The sequence below is a fragment of the Triturus cristatus genome, chromosome 5_2 (genome assembly GCF_964204655.1).
Source record: "Triturus cristatus chromosome 5_2, aTriCri1.1, whole genome shotgun sequence".
Lineage (NCBI taxonomy): Eukaryota > Metazoa > Chordata > Amphibia > Caudata > Salamandridae > Triturus > Triturus cristatus.
The window spans coordinates 194,867,249-194,886,010 of record NC_140588.1 but is presented as its reverse complement, the minus strand read 5'-3'; the positions used below and the strand labels follow the sequence as shown (position 1 = coordinate 194,886,010).

The window sequence follows — 18,762 nt, the reverse complement described above, 5'->3', positions numbered from 1 at the left end:
TCCGTGGAGCAGACCGGAAAGCTTACAGAAAGGAGTGTTATTTTAAATTGGAGATTCCTTGTTGGGACTGTGAGGTCCAGTGCGCTTTGCGCAATCATCATTGGCTGCACCTGGGACACTCTTCCCGACCCCTCCTTCGAAAGTACAAAACGCCTTGCGGCCCCCGCTTCGCGGGAGCCGCTCGTAGGCTTGGTGTTATCTTTTTAATCTACAGACACTCTGGGATTCCCTCCGTGGAGCAGACCGGAAAGCTTACAGAAAGGAGTGTTATTTTAAATTGGAGATTCCTTGTTGGGACTGCGAGGTCCAGTGCGCTTTGCGCAACCATCGTTGGCTGAACCTGGGACACTCTTCCCGACTCCTCCTCCTGCCTAGTTAAGACACGCCCACTCTCGCGCGAGCGGGACGCGAGCAGGGCGCAGACCGGGGCGAAGCCCGGGCAAAGGACGGGCCCGTTTAAGCCCGTTCAAGCACGGATAAGACCGGACCGGGCCCCCCCTCTTGGACCGGCGCAGCATCCCGCTCGGGGATGATGTCAATGACATCAAGGGACACCCGAAGCAAAACTATGCCAGGACATCCTCTGGTTGCGGGTACTTTGGATAGTTTCCTTATTAGGGCCAATTCCGTCGTTAATAATGAATTAAATATGCTAGAAAGACGCCTATCAGACAGGATTGCAAGCACTAGAAGATCCTCTCTGGGCTTACATGCATCTGCTAGATCCCCTGATAAATTGAATGACTCACACGCTGCTCTCATGGACAGTATTGACCATACCATTGAATCTGTCCTGCAAGATCTTAGGTCTAGCACATCCTCGCGCAGAGATTCACTACAGCCTATTCTTGAGAGTGTACTGGCCCCTGCAACGGAAGAGGTTCCCGACTCCGTGACTGACCCTATATTGTCTCGTCTACGAGGGCCCCCTTAACACATCTCACTTGGATAATACCTATCCTCCCATCATGGCCGCCGCTTTTTCCTCCTCCTTCTGTCCCTCTTCTCTCTCTACCACTGGGCGGTACTATTACTATTTCTACCACTGGCTGAATTAGGCCCTCCCAGCGCTCGCACTCCACGAGCCCTCACTTCCGTTGCATTCGACCACACTGCTGGATCGCTCATCCCGGAATCGTCCGTCCACAACTGGTGAGTCCTCGCCGCCCTCCACAGATCGTGTCCCACTGGCACCCTACCTCCCCTTCTCTGCTCATTACCCTTATTCCCTCCCGCAGGTTATCCGCGTAACACACGCCGCAACCCCGGAACACCCAACACAATCGGGACTTCCCTTAACATTGTCCGGTACTCTGAACCCGCCTTCTCCGGACCCTGACGAGCGCTACCCACGCTGCACTCCGGGTTCCCTGCTTCCTACCGGGTAAGCCATCGTAGTACCCCCCGCCTCATTCAATTAGCTCCACACTTCTGTTCTATTATTAATTCTTCCTCCGCTTCCCCGCAGATCCGTCATGACTTATTCCCTGGACTAATTACCCTCAACCAGGTCAGGCCTTGAAGCCGCTTACTATATTTTGACTGGGCATAATTCGCCCCATATCTCTCCACCCTGCGTGGCAATTATTGGATCCTCCTTTCTGATTACGTACGTTTTCACTTTCTGCTCTCTGTGTCACTTCCCCTTCCCATTCACGGGTCTCTTGACCACTATAGGGTTACACCCCTCTTCCTTCCTTCCTCATTTTACTTCTTATCTTAGGATTCACTACTCGTAATTTTCTCACTCTCCTCCTTCTACCCAACTCACCCTCCCCCGCACCTTTTTATTGTTAATTTTAACCCTTTCTCTCTCTTAAATTCTGTAACTGTAATTCCTTCCCTTCTCTCCCCTCCCTACTAGGGCAACCCCCAGGTAATCTTGAAATCCTCCTGTCCTGAAGAGATCCCATTATTCGCACAGGGATCGAAACGTCGTCGACAACCATTTCTAAACCCCGTTGTATTATTATTTGTAATGTTGGAGTATGAAATGCTTTACTGACTTTTTGTTAATACTTACCTTCGTGCACCAAAAAGTCACCCTTTAATCACTTGCCTGGGTACCGGAAATCGGCTGATTTCCCTTTACCTTGCCACCAACTCACTCACTGTTCAATTTTTTCCTTACTATTTTATTGTAATTTACTATTATTCTTTGCATTTTTCTTAAACATAAAACCCAATTTTTCATTGTACTAATTGCGGTATGTCAATTTATTCTGCTTGAATGGGACCATTGTTCCTTACAAAAATGTACTTCTGTTACTTTGGCTGGTATGACAATACCTACACTAGCAACCCAACCTACCCCAGCGCGAATTTCATTACCTTTGTCTGATATGCCACCTCCCACTACGGTTACTTCCCCGTGCCCCCAGGACCAATTACCCCTCCCTGTAAGGAATCCTAATTTGTTGGCCAAATTAAATTTGACCAAACTAGGGAAGTCCTCCAATGTGACTGACGGCCGTACCACCCCAAAGGCGGTCAGTCTAAGCTGAAAAAATGTAGTGAATCTTCCCCCCGAGGCAGCACCCTATGTAATAATTTTGGGCAGTGTTGCAGAGCTTACTAACTCTGTCATAGAAAGTGGTGACTCTCTAAAAAACAAAGTGACCAGCTGGCTGAACATAAATAGGCCTCTGCCCCCAAATATGAGAGGTGATGTTTTGATGGTCAGGAGGGTCACCTCGCTGGGAAACACTACAAAGAAAATTAAGGGTGATTGCATTTTGGTGAACTTCAGAAATCCACAGATTGTCTCATATATCTGTAATTGGGTGGGTAATATGGGAGGCACTTCTATTCAACCCCTCCCATTGTCTTTTTTCTACCCCCCCCGAATTACTCATACCCACTTAGGGATAGACGAAGAATGGACCAAGGTGGGCCCTAGCCCTCAAGGCAGAAGGTATAGACGCACCTGTTTCGATGCGCCCACTTTAAGCGACTACTCCTGTACCAATAGGTTCAGCTGCCTCGAGGAGGTCGATTGACTGTTTTGGGAGGATGCTAACTGCGGGGATGCTGATGGGTCTCTGTATCTCCCACAGCTACAGTCCCTCCTTATCACCCCTGAGACTGGCAACTCTATAAGATTGGCGAATCTAAGTCATGAGGATCTCTGCATTAAATCAAATGCTACTCCCAATGTCCCAGCTCTACTCAAAATTCTTTCCTGGAATGTAGCTGGCCTTTCTAATAAACTTATTTGCCCTGTATGGGGCTCATTTATAGACCTACATGATATATGTTGCTTCCAGGAAACCTGGGCAAGGGAAGAGCAACTTCGTTTGGGGTTTGCTTCATTCTCAGTCCCGGCAAGGTGGGGAGGAAGGGGCCGACCGTCAGGGGGTCTAACAATCTGGGTTGCTACCCATTTGGGTTGCAGTGCCAGTGTCCTTGATACAGGATCTGATGATGTCCAATGTGTCCTACTGGATTGGAGGTTTGGTTCTAGACTAGCTGTGATCAATGTCTACTCTAGACCCGTGAGTCTTTCTGCAGAATCAGGGACGATTGCTGAGCTTTCCACTATTTTAACTAAAATTCCTGAGGGTACTATGTTTGTGGTCGGAGGAGATTTTAATTCACATTTTGAACCTCTTGAGGGGCTGCTGGATGCTGTAAACCAGGAGGAGGACGACTTATGGAAAATTCCACATGTGCCTGGTCCTATGGTAAGGTCGTGGGCTCCCTTGGCACTTCAAATTACATCCCTGACAATGACCCATTCGATCGGGGCGTGTAATGGTAGAACAATATCTGACAACCCGCCTAGGCCTACTTTTAATAAGCCAGGGAGAGAGGCTTGATTAGACTATATCTTTGTTCAGTGCAAGGAGTGGAATAGGGTACTTGACTTCAAGGTGTTATCTAGGGGAGAGAGTGATCATAACCCCTTGATATTGGATTTCTCCTTGCCAGGCTTGTGCAACGGTGAACACCCATTGCCATTCCAACCTGTTGCTTCTAATAGGGCCATTTTGTCCAACAATAGACGTAGGGTGAGATGGGACAAATTGGTTAGAAACCCAGAGGAATTATCTCAAGTATATGCCAGGGCTATCCCAGTCCTGGTTGAAGTGGCCACTCTTGTTGATCAGCAATCTCTGCCAGATTTCCACGAAGAGCTGAGTGATCTTAATAAAGCATTATTCGCCAGCCTCATAGATATCTTCAATCCCCCGGCCCATCGTGGGAACAGGGCACGCAGAAAGCAGCCATGGTATGACAGGGCATGTAGATTGGCGAAAAGCCAATTGTTGGAGGCATTAAAAGCTAATGCAAACAGGGATGTTATCCAACACAGTAGACGAACATATCGACAGCTAATCCACCATGCCAAGCTTGAGTGGGGCAATGAAAACTGGGCAAAGTTGACATCTGCCTTAGCGGGTAGGGATGCGCGGAGTTTCTGGAAAATTGTGACAACTGGCTCAGTTGAATCTGATCCAGCAGTAAATCCGAATATTGCTGCAGAAGTATGGGAAGATCACTTTAGTACCCTGTATAAGGGGGATTATCCCTCTACGGACGTCCCATTGAATGAACCTTTATTGAGTGATTCTCCCGGCTCAGCGGCTGTTAGTTTTACTCTGGGCGAGGTCCAAGCAGTTATATCCATGCTTCCTGCGGGTAAAGCACCAGGGCTAGACAGGGTCCCCGGCGATCTTTACAAACACGAGCCTAGAGTCTGGGCAACTTATCTCTTAGCAATATTTAATGCAATTGCCGGGGGAATGGCGGTCCCTGCTACTTGGCTGGGAGCAGAGGTAGTCCCTATCTTTAAAAAGGGGTCTTCTCTGCTCCCAGCCAACTACAGACCAATCAGCCTAATAGACGTTGCCCAGAAACTTTTTGCGAGGCTGATTCTTAACCGCCTCTTGGATTGGATGGAGGAATTTGAGATTTTGAGTCAGTACCAGGCAGGGTTCTGAAAGAGCGTATCAACCACTGACCAGATTTTTAGACTGAGCATGCTCTTTTGGAAGACAGTCAAGGTTGAGGGCGGCTCCCTATACACTGTCTTTGTAGACCTGCGCGCGGCCTTCGATTTGGTCCCGCGCAGAAAACTTTGGACTGTGTTTCGGGAGTTAGGAATGCCTGCCCCCCTTTTGCATATTATAATACGTCTCCACGCTCAAAATTTCGCAAGGGTCAGATGTGGGAGTGAAGGCAATTTGACATCTAGTTTTCCGTGGACAGGGGGGTCAGGCAGGGTTGTGTCCTGGTTCCAACCCTGTTTTGCCTCTATGTAAACGGCCTCATCTCCCACTTGAATGCGGTCCCCAATAGAGATGCTCCAAGATTGGGTGGCACTGGGATATCAGCTATTATGTTTGCTGATGACACCCTGTTACTCACTAAGACGCCAATGGGCGTCCAGCGAGTATTGGATGGCTTTGTCTCTTTTTGTTATGACCGGGGGCTAGAAATAAACACGGCCAAAACGAAATTTATGATCTTTAATCCTCCAAAGACAACTCGCCCAAATCCCGTTATACATGGTGTTGCCCTGGAGAGAGTACACACATTTGAGTATTTGGGATTGACCCTAAATGAAAATCTGACCTGGGCCAACCACCAGACCAAATCGAACTTAAAATTAACCAAAAAGGCGGGGGCTATTATTAAACTATGGAATAAATCCATGCTAAAACCCGTAGGAGCGCCGCTCGAAATTTACAAAATGCAGGCTCGTAGGGCAATAATATATGGCGGTGAACTCTGGGGACACAACTGTGCCCCCAAAGTCATTGCCACGGAAAATAAGTTTCTTAGGAACTTGGCTGCCCTACCTATTAGTTCACCCCTTCTTCCTCTTAGGCTTGACTTGGGTTTAAGATCTGTTAAGGAGGAATTAGGTTTAAAGCCCTTTTGGAGGCGACTTTGGGTAACTCCTGAACTCTCCACATATAGACAGGAATTTATGGAACTTTTTCAATATTCTGTTGTATGGAAAATTCCATGGCTAAAATGTATTATGAATGAATTTGAGAGGCTGGGTTGTTCGGCTATGTGGACAAACCCGGAGGAGGGCTGTAGAAAAATTTCTAGAAAAGATTTGATCAGATTGTACCATGATTGCAACTTGTCTGCTTCCCTTTTGAGTGATAAAATGGGGACAATGTCCAGTTCATTCTTAGCAATCAAAGATTATTATAAAATGGAGTCTGTTTTGGATGACATCAACCCCATTGGCCTTAGGAAATTATTTCTCCAATGGAGACATAATTCTCTACCAATAAGAGCTCTTACTAGTAGATGGCACCCACCTACTTCTAAAAATTGTCCAGCATGTACTGTGGAGTTGGAGAATGACATCCACGTTATGTTTTTTTGCCATTTTTATTCGAAACCTAGGAAAAAGTGGATTATTCCCATTTGCAGAAACTGAGGGTTTAGGCATTATCTGTCTGCATATCGATTATTAAAATCTGACCTATCCCCATTAACTGTTTTTGCTGTTTGCAAATATTTAGCTGCTATGTGGAATATTCTAAGAATTTACGTGGAAAGATGAGATTTTGTCCACTGTACATGACTTTTCTTCACTGTTAAATGAGACTCCTTGATGATGTATCTTATAGGCAATGAAGAGGTTTCCACTGTTCTGGATAATTATTTTAGCTAAAGATGCATTTCCTTTACTGTTTATATAATTAGATTGTATTGTATTATGATCTGTTTTATATTTCATTGTGTTTTCTTTTATGACATCCTAAGGTCGAAATAAAGATATTGAATTGAAATGACATTTTACTTCTGCAAGAAAAATATCATGGAAGGGTTCTTCAGTCTTCAGTTCATACCTTTTACTTTCCCATCCTCACCAACTCTTTTTAGAGCCGAGTTAGTCATACCTGCTTCTAAAAAAGTACCAAAGTAGATGTAGTAAAGTTCCACTGTAGCATTGTTACATGACATACTTTTAAGTTTAACTTGCACTCTTTTGCCATGTGTAGCCTCTAAATCCTTTATAATAAAACATAACTTGGCTCTGTTGAAGTACTGTTTTAAAAAGTGTTCTTGGACCTCCCTGATGTCTAAAGTGATGTTTCTAAGGGTCTGAAATGTAAAAATAATGAACATATTCGAGAACCAGTGTTTAAGTAAATCTTTTGCGTCTTGGGAGTAGACAATTGTGGTCTAAGTTTTATGGGAGCACTATTAGTGTCATACGGAACACCTGGATGTTCAATGGATACATTTTATGAACATTCTGTTGGGTAAAAAGTAATTAAACTGATCAAATATATATTTCTTCCATCAGTTTTGCCACTTTCCTCTCCAAGTAGTGCTGAAGACCACCAAAACAAAACCACGGTAAGTCACTCCCTTTCAAATTAAGCCTTGCTTGATATATTCTACATGGCAATGCAAAATCCTAAACCATACTGTAATGGGCTGCAGTGGTTGTGTGTTTTTGGAAGGGGTCAATATCAAAGTTGAGAATTGTGATACTGTCTGTCCTAACACTCCTGATTTAAAAAAAATCCTGACTTTGCGGTTGAGATTTGAGAGAAATTAGTTTTTTTTTTTTTTTCTTTTTTTATAAAGTCTGGCATAAGGCAATACCTCTTGATTTTAGTAAAACCATATGTATAATACATACTGATAGGGGCTTCAGCCAGCCTTCCTCATCCATTGGTCTATTATTGCCTTTCACATTTTCCTTTCTGACACTACAGCTTACAGCATGGGGCACTAGGTCAGCCCACTGCAGCCATCTGCTAACTTCACTTTGACGCCATTCTGCTTCTTAGTAAGGAACACACTGCACACAAAGTAGTTCCTTCAGTGCCAGGGGGTACTGTGGCACTGTGCCCCATTTGAGATCCAAAATAATTTTGATTTTAGCCAGTGTATTTTATTTTTAATTGATGACGACCCATTCAGCCTTGCCTATAACGTTTGCAAAAACCTCTATAAAACAATGCCAGGCCTATGGTTTTGCCAATGCTTGTTTAAAGATGCTATACTAGCCTTCAGTTTGCTCATATGCAGGATTGCACTTATGTTCATATACAGATAATATGCATTTCTGTTTGTGAGTTAGAATTTCTCAAGAAAAGGTTCATATGATGACAGATCACCTAGGAGAAAACTTTGAGAACGCAGAATAGTAGACTAAAATAGAAGGATACACAAGGGGCATTACTGCCAGGCCGAAGACCACTGCGAAAATCCACTGAGCAGATTCCTGCATCATCCACTCTTTTCAAACATTTGACCTCTTATGTGAGCAAGGCTCAGAATCTGGGGCGCTGAGCTCACTTTTTAGCACAGATTAGGACAGAAGTTTCGACATACTTCTTGCTTCAGGATTTGTCGCAGTCCCTCATCTTGATAACGCAAGGCATTTTGTGGGTACCCTAATTAGCTTTATGCAAGGCTTAAGTTAGTTGCGCAGGCTGTCTGTGACAAAATGCGCCCCCCCTCACTCAACATTATATGAGTGAGGAGTTAGTAACTTATAACCTGGCGCAGATGGTAAAATTCAGGTCTCTAGTCGCACTCTCCGATTTCGAAGTCAAAGAATAAATGAAGAGGAGAGCAGAGATTTCTAGTTAATGCTCCTAGACTTAGAAATGGTTTTATTTCCTCTACACCTTATATCCTTAACCATAAAGAAAAATTTTGAAGAGTTCGCAAAACCGGTACATGTATTTTTAACAAATAAAACAAAATAAAAGTTCCAGGCAGTACTTAATATGCAAACCCTCCAGCCCACCTCGACTATAATTGGGTTAAATGGCTACTAATGATCCGTCATTCGCATAATACACCCCAGCACTTAATCCACAAGCTGTGCCTACCAACATCAAAGCGTGGATATGGGCTGTCAACAACTCCCAGTATGTGGGACAAGCAAGGGTGTGCCTGGGCCAAAGCTGGGTCCACCTGCAGCCCTTGAGAGGCCAGAAGAGGCAAGGCTTCCTAGACAAAGCAGTGTGGGATATACATGTGAAAATTGTGAGCAATGCATAATCTGAGCTGTATCAACCTGACTCATGATACAAGCAAGTTTCATGAGTGTGCCAGAAGGTCTAGCCCACATCTGACACTTTCCGGTTGCTCGTTGCCCAAGGGTGCAGTTTCTGTTCTTACTAGATGTCGGAACATTCAAAATGTGCATAGGGTGAAGAATTTCTTTTTCCCTGAACATAGAAATTTTATTTAATACTTTTAAACAACTTGAGGGGGAAATTATGGTTCCATTAAATTAAATAATTAAGCAAGCTTTATGGCTCTTCTGTTCCCTGGCATTGACTCACAGAAATGGCTCAACAGGACGTCCCAAGCTCCAGCACAGAAAATATTTGAGGTACTTTTCAGCCTAGATATGAGTAACTGACTCAGAACAGGGGCATCCAGAACTGGTACTCTCTAGCACAGGAGAATCTTAATCCAAGATATGGAGTTGCTATGCCTGGTTAGATAGGAATAGACCTGCACATGTAAGTGAATATATTGAAAACGTGCAAGTTTGGTGCCCTGGCGACAGGACCCAGAGTGCTTAGGGTATTTTTAGATGTTTTCACTTTTATTTTGAAAGATGGTGTAGATTTTATTCTTTGTATTGTTTTATTGATACTTTTATGGCATAACTGCCGAAATATAATTATATGAACTGAAGAGCTATTTTCACATAATTGTATGCTGAGAAACCTGTTGTGAAGTTTTTCACGAGTGGTTTCCATTCTTATGTGCATGCTGCAGGCTCCTGCACGGCCACACACCAGGCAGCCTAGTTCTAATAATTTGCCTGGCACTTACTTGAACAGTTACCAGTCTGCCATCTGAATCTGTTAATTTCTTGGCTTTGTTGCCGAGCTGTTCAAGTGGCTCTCCTAATAAATGAATATAGTGTCTATTGGGAGGTGTAATAGCTTGGATTAGTTTGAATATAGCAACCAGAGCGTGCCATGCTGTGTGCTTTGTCTCCCTATATATGGCTTTACTATTAACCCGTTCTAGCCTGCTGCGGCATGCATTGCTTTGTATCAGACTGCCCTTCGCCACAAGCTCTAATAGAGTATGTATCCTCCCTTGCAGGCTTGACTGCTTCCCTGAGGCTATTGACCCAGCTGCTGACTGCTGTGCTCATGGCATCATTGGCATCCCATCATGGAGACTCACTGCTTTTCATATCTGAACTGAGGATCAAGTGCGACCCAGTTATTGCATTCATGTTTGACATAGAGGTCCAGTGACTTTGGCTTGGCCATTAGAGGTGCAGGGCCTGTGTGTTCCTTGCATTAATCATATGCCTCCTTGAGCTCCCAATGTCACCCGTAGCCTGTGACATCTCATCTCCAGTGTTTGCTCACTGATGAGGTATCCGATCAGTCAGACACAGAAGATCTATGTGACCTCATCCTGCCACACTTGCTCAGCTTGAAGCAATTTCATCCAGCTAGGTCATTCGAATGGAATACTGTTTCCTCCCCTCTTTGCTCCATTGTAACCTGGGTTCTTACCTGCTTTCCAGCTAATACAGTACTCTTGGTTTCTGAGCTCATTTTAACTTGTTCCTGGACCCTCTGAAAGAAGGTTCATGTGCACCGATTGATAATTTCTACGACTATGACTAGTATTGGACCCAGTGACCCAGCAGGTTCACTGTCAGCCAGTTTTCAATCTGATCTTGTATGCTGTTGACATGGAGGCACTCCACCTCATTCTGCACCACCATGGGTGCCCAAGGGACGTAAAAACCTGTCTCTCTTTAGCAGACCACACTCAATGTTGCGAATACTCCTAGGTTGTGGTTTATTGGTGAGTGTCTGTTCATCACACACTCTCATGCCGTCTCTACTGATATTACCTTGTACACCATTTCCTGTCTGGTCCAGTTAGGGGACCCAAACCCTCTCCCACTGCTGGCGTCCTTGCTATTGCTCCATGTCCATACTTACGAATAATCCCATAAATCTCCCTGGAGTCCATGGGGGATATCTGGACTTGAGGCGCCATCTCTTGAAGCTGGCTGAGGACAGATACCTCTCTGAGGGATGAGTCCAATGTGACCCCTGCATGTTGGCCCACTCTGACGTGTTGGACCAATCTGACACAAGTAGTCTTTAAAAAATGCAAAGTAAGGCGTATGGGCGAGCAGAACACAATATTTATTTTAATGTCGACAGCTTTCCTTGACTCCACAAGAACAATACTCGTAGTGGTGGCTCATGTTCCCCCGGTAAGCCCTCCAGTTACAAATCGTCAGTGAAGGGCTGCTGAGAGGCTTTCACGTGTCTAAACTCTGGGGAAAAAGTTAAAGCAGAAGCCACCATTTTAGATTTTATGTATGCCTCGGATGTCCCCCATTTAGAAGTGTTCTTCCTTCAAATAGTGCACCCCTTGTGTTCGCCTTATCGGAGCGGTTGTGGCAAGTAAAGTAGAGTGTTAGAATTTAAGCATAATGGAATGGAACATTCTGATGCTCTGAGATCCTGACAGCGACTGACGTAAGGGTCACTGTCAGAACCTCGAGAGCATCAGAACGTTCCACAGAGTAAGTTAAAGTTGCTTATTTTATTTATCAAGAATATGCTCCCACAACACAGGATTGCCACGTCTGTGCTCCCTGAGATCCTGACAACAACTGACATACTGGTCACTGTCAGAACCTCGAGAGCATCAGAACATTCCACAGAGTAAGTTAAAGTTGCTTATTTTATTTATCAAGAATATGCGCCCACAACACAACACAGGATTGCCACGTCTGTGCTCCCTGAGATCCTGACAACAACTGACACACCGGTCACTGTCAGAACCTCGAGAGCATCAGAACGTTCCGTTCATTCTGCCTACATTCTAGCTCTCTACCTTACTTACCACAGCTGTCTACAGCTGTAACCTCATGGGCCCCTGATTATATGGTTATGTGCAGAATTGTGTTGCTAAGTTTGATATGTACCAGTTAATGCGAAATAAACTGTAAAAGTTGTTTACAATATTTGTAAGCAAATTAAAGCAAACCTGTTTTCTAGGATACCATTTCTAGGTCAACACCAAGTTCAGAAACGCGTTCAAAGAGAGGTGGAGGTAATGCTACTAAGCTAAAGTATTCAGGGGAAGAGCTCCCAGGTGTTTCACCATTATTGACACCACGAGAGTCCACTATGAAGAGCAGTACAGGTATGTTGTTTGATTGAAACAATTCCATTTGGAGCTCTATTTATTTCTAAAGTTATTCTCATGCAAAATGTTTTGCTTGCATGTCCACAGTATCCTCAATATAAATTTGTGTGTATCGACTGATTTTCAGTCAGGCTAAAAGCAGCAGTGTTCACCAGAGTCCCCAGCTAGGAACTATTGCCGAGACTCAGTATTGCCGTCCCGTATATTACTTGTGATTCCCTGGCATACCCCACTTTACATGATGTGGCCAGCAGATTCAATATGAACAGTCCTAACATGGTGCCTTCCTAGTATTATAACCCCGTATGGCTACTTCTAAGCATAATTTAGCAGATTCAGAAAATAGTGGGTCTATAAATTGAATCTCTATAGCTGAATTGCACAGCATTCCTTCCTTAGAAAGAAATGGCTGTTTAGCTATTCTCAGTGCTTAATTTGTTCTGGTGTTTTCCGGTGCCCTGTACTGTCCTTTATTTGTAAACACTCTTAAATATTTGAGAAACCACCACATGGTGGTGCTGTGTGTCCATTTTCAAGCAGTGTTCATTAGTAACACATTAAACTATGTACTATAAGTTTTTTTTAATTGTAAACTTGAATTTAAGCATGCATTTAACACGTGAGGTGGGTTGTGTCCTCTGCAGTGGACTAGTGAGCAATGCCCCGAGCCCTGGCACTTATTTTTTTTAAATAAATTTAGCACTGGTTATTCTCAACCACTGCCATTGCCTGTTTAAATGATGAGCAATGCCATCTCTAATCTCGAGACCTGGAGCAACATCTTATCCAGGCTGGTTTGCAGCAAATCGGCGTGACCTTTGACCAGGTCCGTCCCAAAGCCTCTCCACACTTAGGCCAAAAACTGTGTTTTCTAGCATCTGATTGCTGATCTTTTCTCATATTTACACGTTTGGCCACACTTAAATCCTGATAAGACATAGATAGTTTATCGAGATTTAAGTGTGGCCAAGCACGACCAGATAAAAAAAAGGAGTGGAAAGAGGAGCGAATTCTTTGTTAGGTCTGATTTTTGTCAAGCGACAGTAGAGAAGAGGTGGCACTTGCGGCAATTAATGCCAATGTTTCAGGCTAAAGCAGCACAGGTTTATCTGCTTAATCCGGCTAAATTAAAAGTAATCTGTAAAGGGCAAACACAATTTTTCACTTCCGAAATTCTTGCCAAAGAGTATTTAAATTCAATACAGAATACAGATACATCAGGACGGAGCATGTATTAACATGGTATATATTCTTTTGGTGTATATTAGTAGATATGTAGTCTGATATTGGATACAATGTTGGGGGGGGAGTAGCAGTGAGGGGCAGGCATATCAGCTCTCCATCGCTAGGGACCCTAAGTCCTTATGCCTTATGTTTTGGGGGGGATGGGGGAGGGGGGTGTTGAAGGGTGGGGGGGTCTTGCGGTTAGGGGGGTGGGTGTGGAGAGTGGGGGTTGCAGGATGGGGTGAGTGGGTGAGTTTGGAGAGAAAAGGAAAAAGGAGACCATGGTGGAGACATGAGAAGCAAGGCTTACTGAGAATAGAAAAGAACGTGTTTAATCAGGAGCAATACGTGGTGAGAATATGGAGGGTAGAATGATGACAGGGTGGTTACGGGTATGTACATTTAATGTGTCAGGCTTAAACGATAGGGGTAAGAGAACACGAGTAGTGCGGGAATTGAGAAGTTTCTCCCCTGATGCTTACAGGAGACACGCATCCCATGGGAGAACCGAAGAGCTCTGGCTGAGCTGGGATATACGGTAGTAGCATGCACGCAACAGAGCACTACAATTAGGGATGTGGCTATATTGGCCAAATGTTACATAAGGCTGGTGGGAAGGGTACTGGCAGATAAATATGGTCGATGGGCTAAAGATGAGTGTGCTGCGGGAGAATGGAAATTTATTTGCTCAGTGTATGGGTCAAATATGGATGAGGCACAGATTTTAGAAGTGCTTAATATTGAGCTAGCATCATGGGCAACTCCACTAATACCTTGTGGAGATTTTAATATACATCTAGCCGGACCAGAACTACAAACTTATAATGGAGTTTATCAGGGGAGGAAACCTAAAGTTTGTAAGGCCTTACAGCAGTTAGTATTATTGCATGGGCTACAAGATGTATGGTTTATAAATAGATATCCTGACCCAGGATTTACATATTTCTCCTGCCCCCATAACAAATGGGTGAGACTCGATTATTTCTTTATTTCCAGAGGGCAGGCTGCCACGGCTAGAATTCAAATATTTCCTAGACTCGCATCGGATCACAGTCCGGTGGTGGTGCACTTATCAATACAAAGCTTATTCAGGCCACAGAGGCACTTCACGTTTGATCGGAAATTATTGGCAATGACATTTTTGTACTTCATATCAGGGATTGGATTAGGAATTCTCTTGAGATGAACAGGAATACGTCTTTGTCCGCGGTAGTGTGGGTCACACTGAAAACCAGCCTCAGGGGGAAATACTGAGCTTTTGTATATATAAGCAAAAACAGCAAAATATCCTTTTTCAGGGTCTTTATGATGAGCTTAAGCAGGCCGAATATAGTTTGCCACAATGTGTAATTAGTAAAATAGTAAGCCCAGTGGCACAAGCCAATGTAGCTCGCTGTAAGGCGAAGATTAACCTGTTGTGGTCCAAAGACATTATGGCTAAATATGTAACCTACATGAGAGAATGCTATGAATTTGGGGAGACGGCTGGGAGATGGCTAGCTAAACGAATTAGAAACAGGGAGATTGAACGTGGCATTGTGGAAATAGAAGATCCAACTGGGAAATTAGTTAACAGTTCCACAGAGATAGTAGCGGCCTTAAGATCTTTTTATCAAGAGTTATATGCAGGGGAGGATAGATCAGAAGGAAATGCAGCTCTATGCTTACCACAAGATGGATTTAATCAGGTACTGAGGGGGGAAGATAGGGCAGAATTAGAGATGCCTATAACTCAGGAGGAGATTGAAAGTGCAATTAATGCATTAGCAATGGGCAAAGCAGCTGGCCCAGATGCGCTGCCGTTAGAATTATGTACGGTCCTTTTCCCTGAAATTAAAACAGAAATGTTGACAGTCTTCAAAGCCCAGCAACAAGGACAGGCCCCAGCATCATGGGATATTATTAACATTATTGTTTTTAAAAAGGAGGACACACCACCAACTCTTCCTGGCTCTTATAGGCCTATCTCCCTTTTAAATTGTGATGGCAAGATTTATGCCAAAGTACTTGCAGCTTGGTTATCTCGGGTGATAACTCCTTTGGTATCCATACGCCAGCATGGCTTCATCCCAGGAAGAGGCACGGTCAATCATATCAGTCGGGTGGTGACTTTGTTTGATATAGCAAAAGTACATCAGTTTCCACTTGGACTGATACTTCTTGATGCCGAGAAGGCTTTTGACCGTGTCTCTTGGGAGTTTTTATGGGCAGTCATGGGCCGCCTAGGGTTTGGATGTGGGTTTATTAATGCTATTAAAACTATGTACAGACTCCCAGTTGCTCGGATAAGTGTGATGGGAATGGAATCTGAACCTGTACTTATAACCTGTGGAACTCTGCAAGGCTGTCCATGCTCACCTTTATTATTTGCACTTTATATTAATCCTTTACTGGTTTTAATAGAACAGTATATGGTTATACAACCGGACAGATCCAGCATGAAATGTATAAAGTCCTGGCGTATGCGGACGATGTAGCAATTGTCACCCCAACACCTGCTAGAGCCATGCCGGAGATAGAAACGCTGGCAGCCTCATTTGGAGCAATGTCAGGGTATAAATTGAACACCGGAAAAACACAGATTATATGTACAAATGAGGCTGGTTTTAATGACCCAATAGTTGTACAGGAGGCAGACTACTTAGGTATCAAAATTAAATCATCACTAGATGATTTAGTCATTGCTAACTGGAACCCATTACTAACTGAAATTGAGAAAGAACTAGGGAGAATAGTGTTTTTACATCTCTCACTTGTAGGGCGCTGCAATGTACTGAAGATGAATATTCTACCTAAAGTACTGTACTTTTTCAGATCAGTTCCGTTAGAGCTTACTAGAATACAGTTGCAGAATTTTCAATCCATCTGTGGGAGGTTTATATGGGGCCAGAAACAAGCTCGGAGAGCGATGAAATACATGATCCTTCCCCAATCTCGAGGAGGGTGGGCGGTCCCTAACTTTGTTATATTACTATGCCTCCCTTCTTCAGCACATGAACATTTTAATAACGGTAGAAAAGGGGAACACCTCAGCTGATGCCCCATATATTTTCCATATTTTAGGGGATGAAGCTGAAAGCTGTTTTGTAAGGGTAATTGAGCCAAGCTATTGCAATAAGGCTCGGTTCCAGGTATTAGGAGCAGCTTTTAAAATCTGGAAACAGGTTCGCAAGTACTTGAATATTTCGAAAATGTATTATTATACTCCTACTAATGCGACACTGCTGTTACCTCCTATTTTCTGGGATACGATTATGAGGAGGTGGAAATTAAATGGGATATCGATTATTGGAGATCTTTATGACAACAATAGCCTTTGCTCTTTTGCACAGCTGAGGGAAAGGTATGGGCTATCAAAGAGAGATTTTTTTAAGTATCTTGAGCTACAGGACTATTTGGATAAAAAGAAAATGCAGCCGGCTGATATAGAGAAAAAGGATATGATCGAAGTTATTAAAACTAGCCCGAAAATAGGACGTCTCTATGTGAATTTGATTGAACTGCAAGAGGATGATCTGGAAGAGCAGGATAAGAAATGGAATGAGAGGTTGGGGCAGGGTGTGCTACAGAGCTCGATTAGTATGGCAGGGGAAATATTAATCTCATCAAGTCTCAGGTCCCAGCATTATAAAACCATTTTAATCTGTATCATACCCCCCTGAAGATGCTAAAGTGTGGTGGTGTTAATGATGGTAAATGCTTCCGGTGTGGAGCCGATGCAGCTGGCAGTCTTCATGTTTTCTATGCATGTACCAATTTACACCCCCTTCTTTTGGGGATAGAGAATTTATTAACCTCCGTAACTGGAAATCAAGCTAACTCCGGTATCCATGCTGTTTAGCTTTGCAGAAGAACCAATGGCTAGCCGTGGCACACCAAAGGTTGGGTATATGATCTTTATGGCTACGGCGGTAGCACGGCTTTGTATTACTTCAGCATGGCTGCAGAAAGAGTCAACTTCCTTCGAGATGTGGAAGGCGAGGTTTTTAGCCTTTTTTAGTTTAGAGCACAATTTATATTCTCTTAAGAGTTCTCGAAAATAATGATTTATGCATTTGATGTTTGGTTAGTACTATATGTATATCTATCACTCTTGCTTCCTTTTGATTGTACTATCTACTCAGTTATTCCCTTTCCCCTTTTTTTTTTCTTTTTTCTTCCTTCTCTCTTTTTTCTTTTGCACTAGTGTACTGCTCTGCTTACAAAATGAAGCAGTTTTGGGCTCTCTTGTCCTAATATATAATATGTATGTGTAAAATTATGTATGTATGTAAATAATAAATTCTATTCTGCTTTATGTGTAAGCTATATTGTTAATGATATTAATTAATGTCTCACGCTGATATCATGGTCTAATTAATAAAAATAAAAAATCCCGATAAGACAAAATGAGTATAGCAATGAATGTTTCAAATCAATTCACATGTCAAAATCGTAGCCTTTGCTGTAATCTTCCTTTTTAACATTGCAGCAATCATAATATAAACAACAAGAATGTCAGCTTAGAGTTGAGTTAGGCATGATGCTAACTTTTCTACAATGTCTAAAACGTCACACTGTAATAGAAAGAGATTAGAGTTTACAACGCAGCATACAATAAAATAGAAGAAGTAATAACAGGCTCTGTCATAGAGTTCATGACAGCTTGCTACATCAGTATACTCTGAGAAATCTCACGACCCTAAAGATGAAGCCATATTAACCAACCTATGATTCTATAGTTAGTGTGACTGTGCTTGTGTCTGGTATGTTTAATGTTTGTACGCACAGCTATTCTCAACTGTGTTTTCTACAAAGACTCTAGCTGTTTAGGCACCTTGATTCCTTTTTTTCATGTTCAGTAGGGCAAAGATGGAAGGCCTGGCTGCTTCATTGTAAAACTGCGGGGGCAATGTGATGCACACACATACTTGCCCATCATTAAGCACACATGCACCCACATACTCCCACCCACACATTCACAAGCACAGCACATACACTTACATTCATACTTATACATACTCACCCAAACGATCAATGGAGCACTTACCTGGGGACCGGAGGGTGGCAAGAGGGAGAACAACGGTGGTCCGGATGGAGCTGGATGTTTAAGGTAGACGACAGGAAGATGAAGATTGCACGACTCCTCTCATTGGCTATTCCTAAATGGGGATAAATAAAGGGGATGATTAGTGTACAGTGAGACCTATTGGCTCTCGGGGAGGGGGGGGCGTGTGGTGTGGGAGCAGGATAAAACACCCCTTGTTGTATTTGTGTGTTACCTGCGGAAGTAGAGAATGTGCTAAGACTTAGTCTTGCCATGTATCTGTTCATAATATCCAGCCGCCTTTTTACCAAAGCGGACCCAACTCTCAGGCCTCTTGTAGGCAGATGTGATTGTTACTG

At 43.4% G+C, this 18,762-nt stretch overlaps 1 protein-coding gene across 6 annotated transcripts in view; it reads left to right on the top strand.

Annotated features, from left to right (window-relative positions):
* SYCP2L (synaptonemal complex protein 2 like) overlaps positions 1–18,762 on the top strand; it is a 1,177,754-nt gene that overhangs the window by 885,209 nt on the left and 273,783 nt on the right. For all 6 annotated transcript variants that reach the window (XM_085606974.1, XM_085606977.1, XM_085606975.1 and 3 more), the window contains exons 29-30: positions 7,280–7,332; positions 12,003–12,150. In XM_085606974.1, the coding sequence (XP_085463100.1) occupies positions 7,280–7,332; positions 12,003–12,150 (201 nt within the window). The remainder of the gene's footprint in view (positions 1–7,279; positions 7,333–12,002; positions 12,151–18,762) is intronic.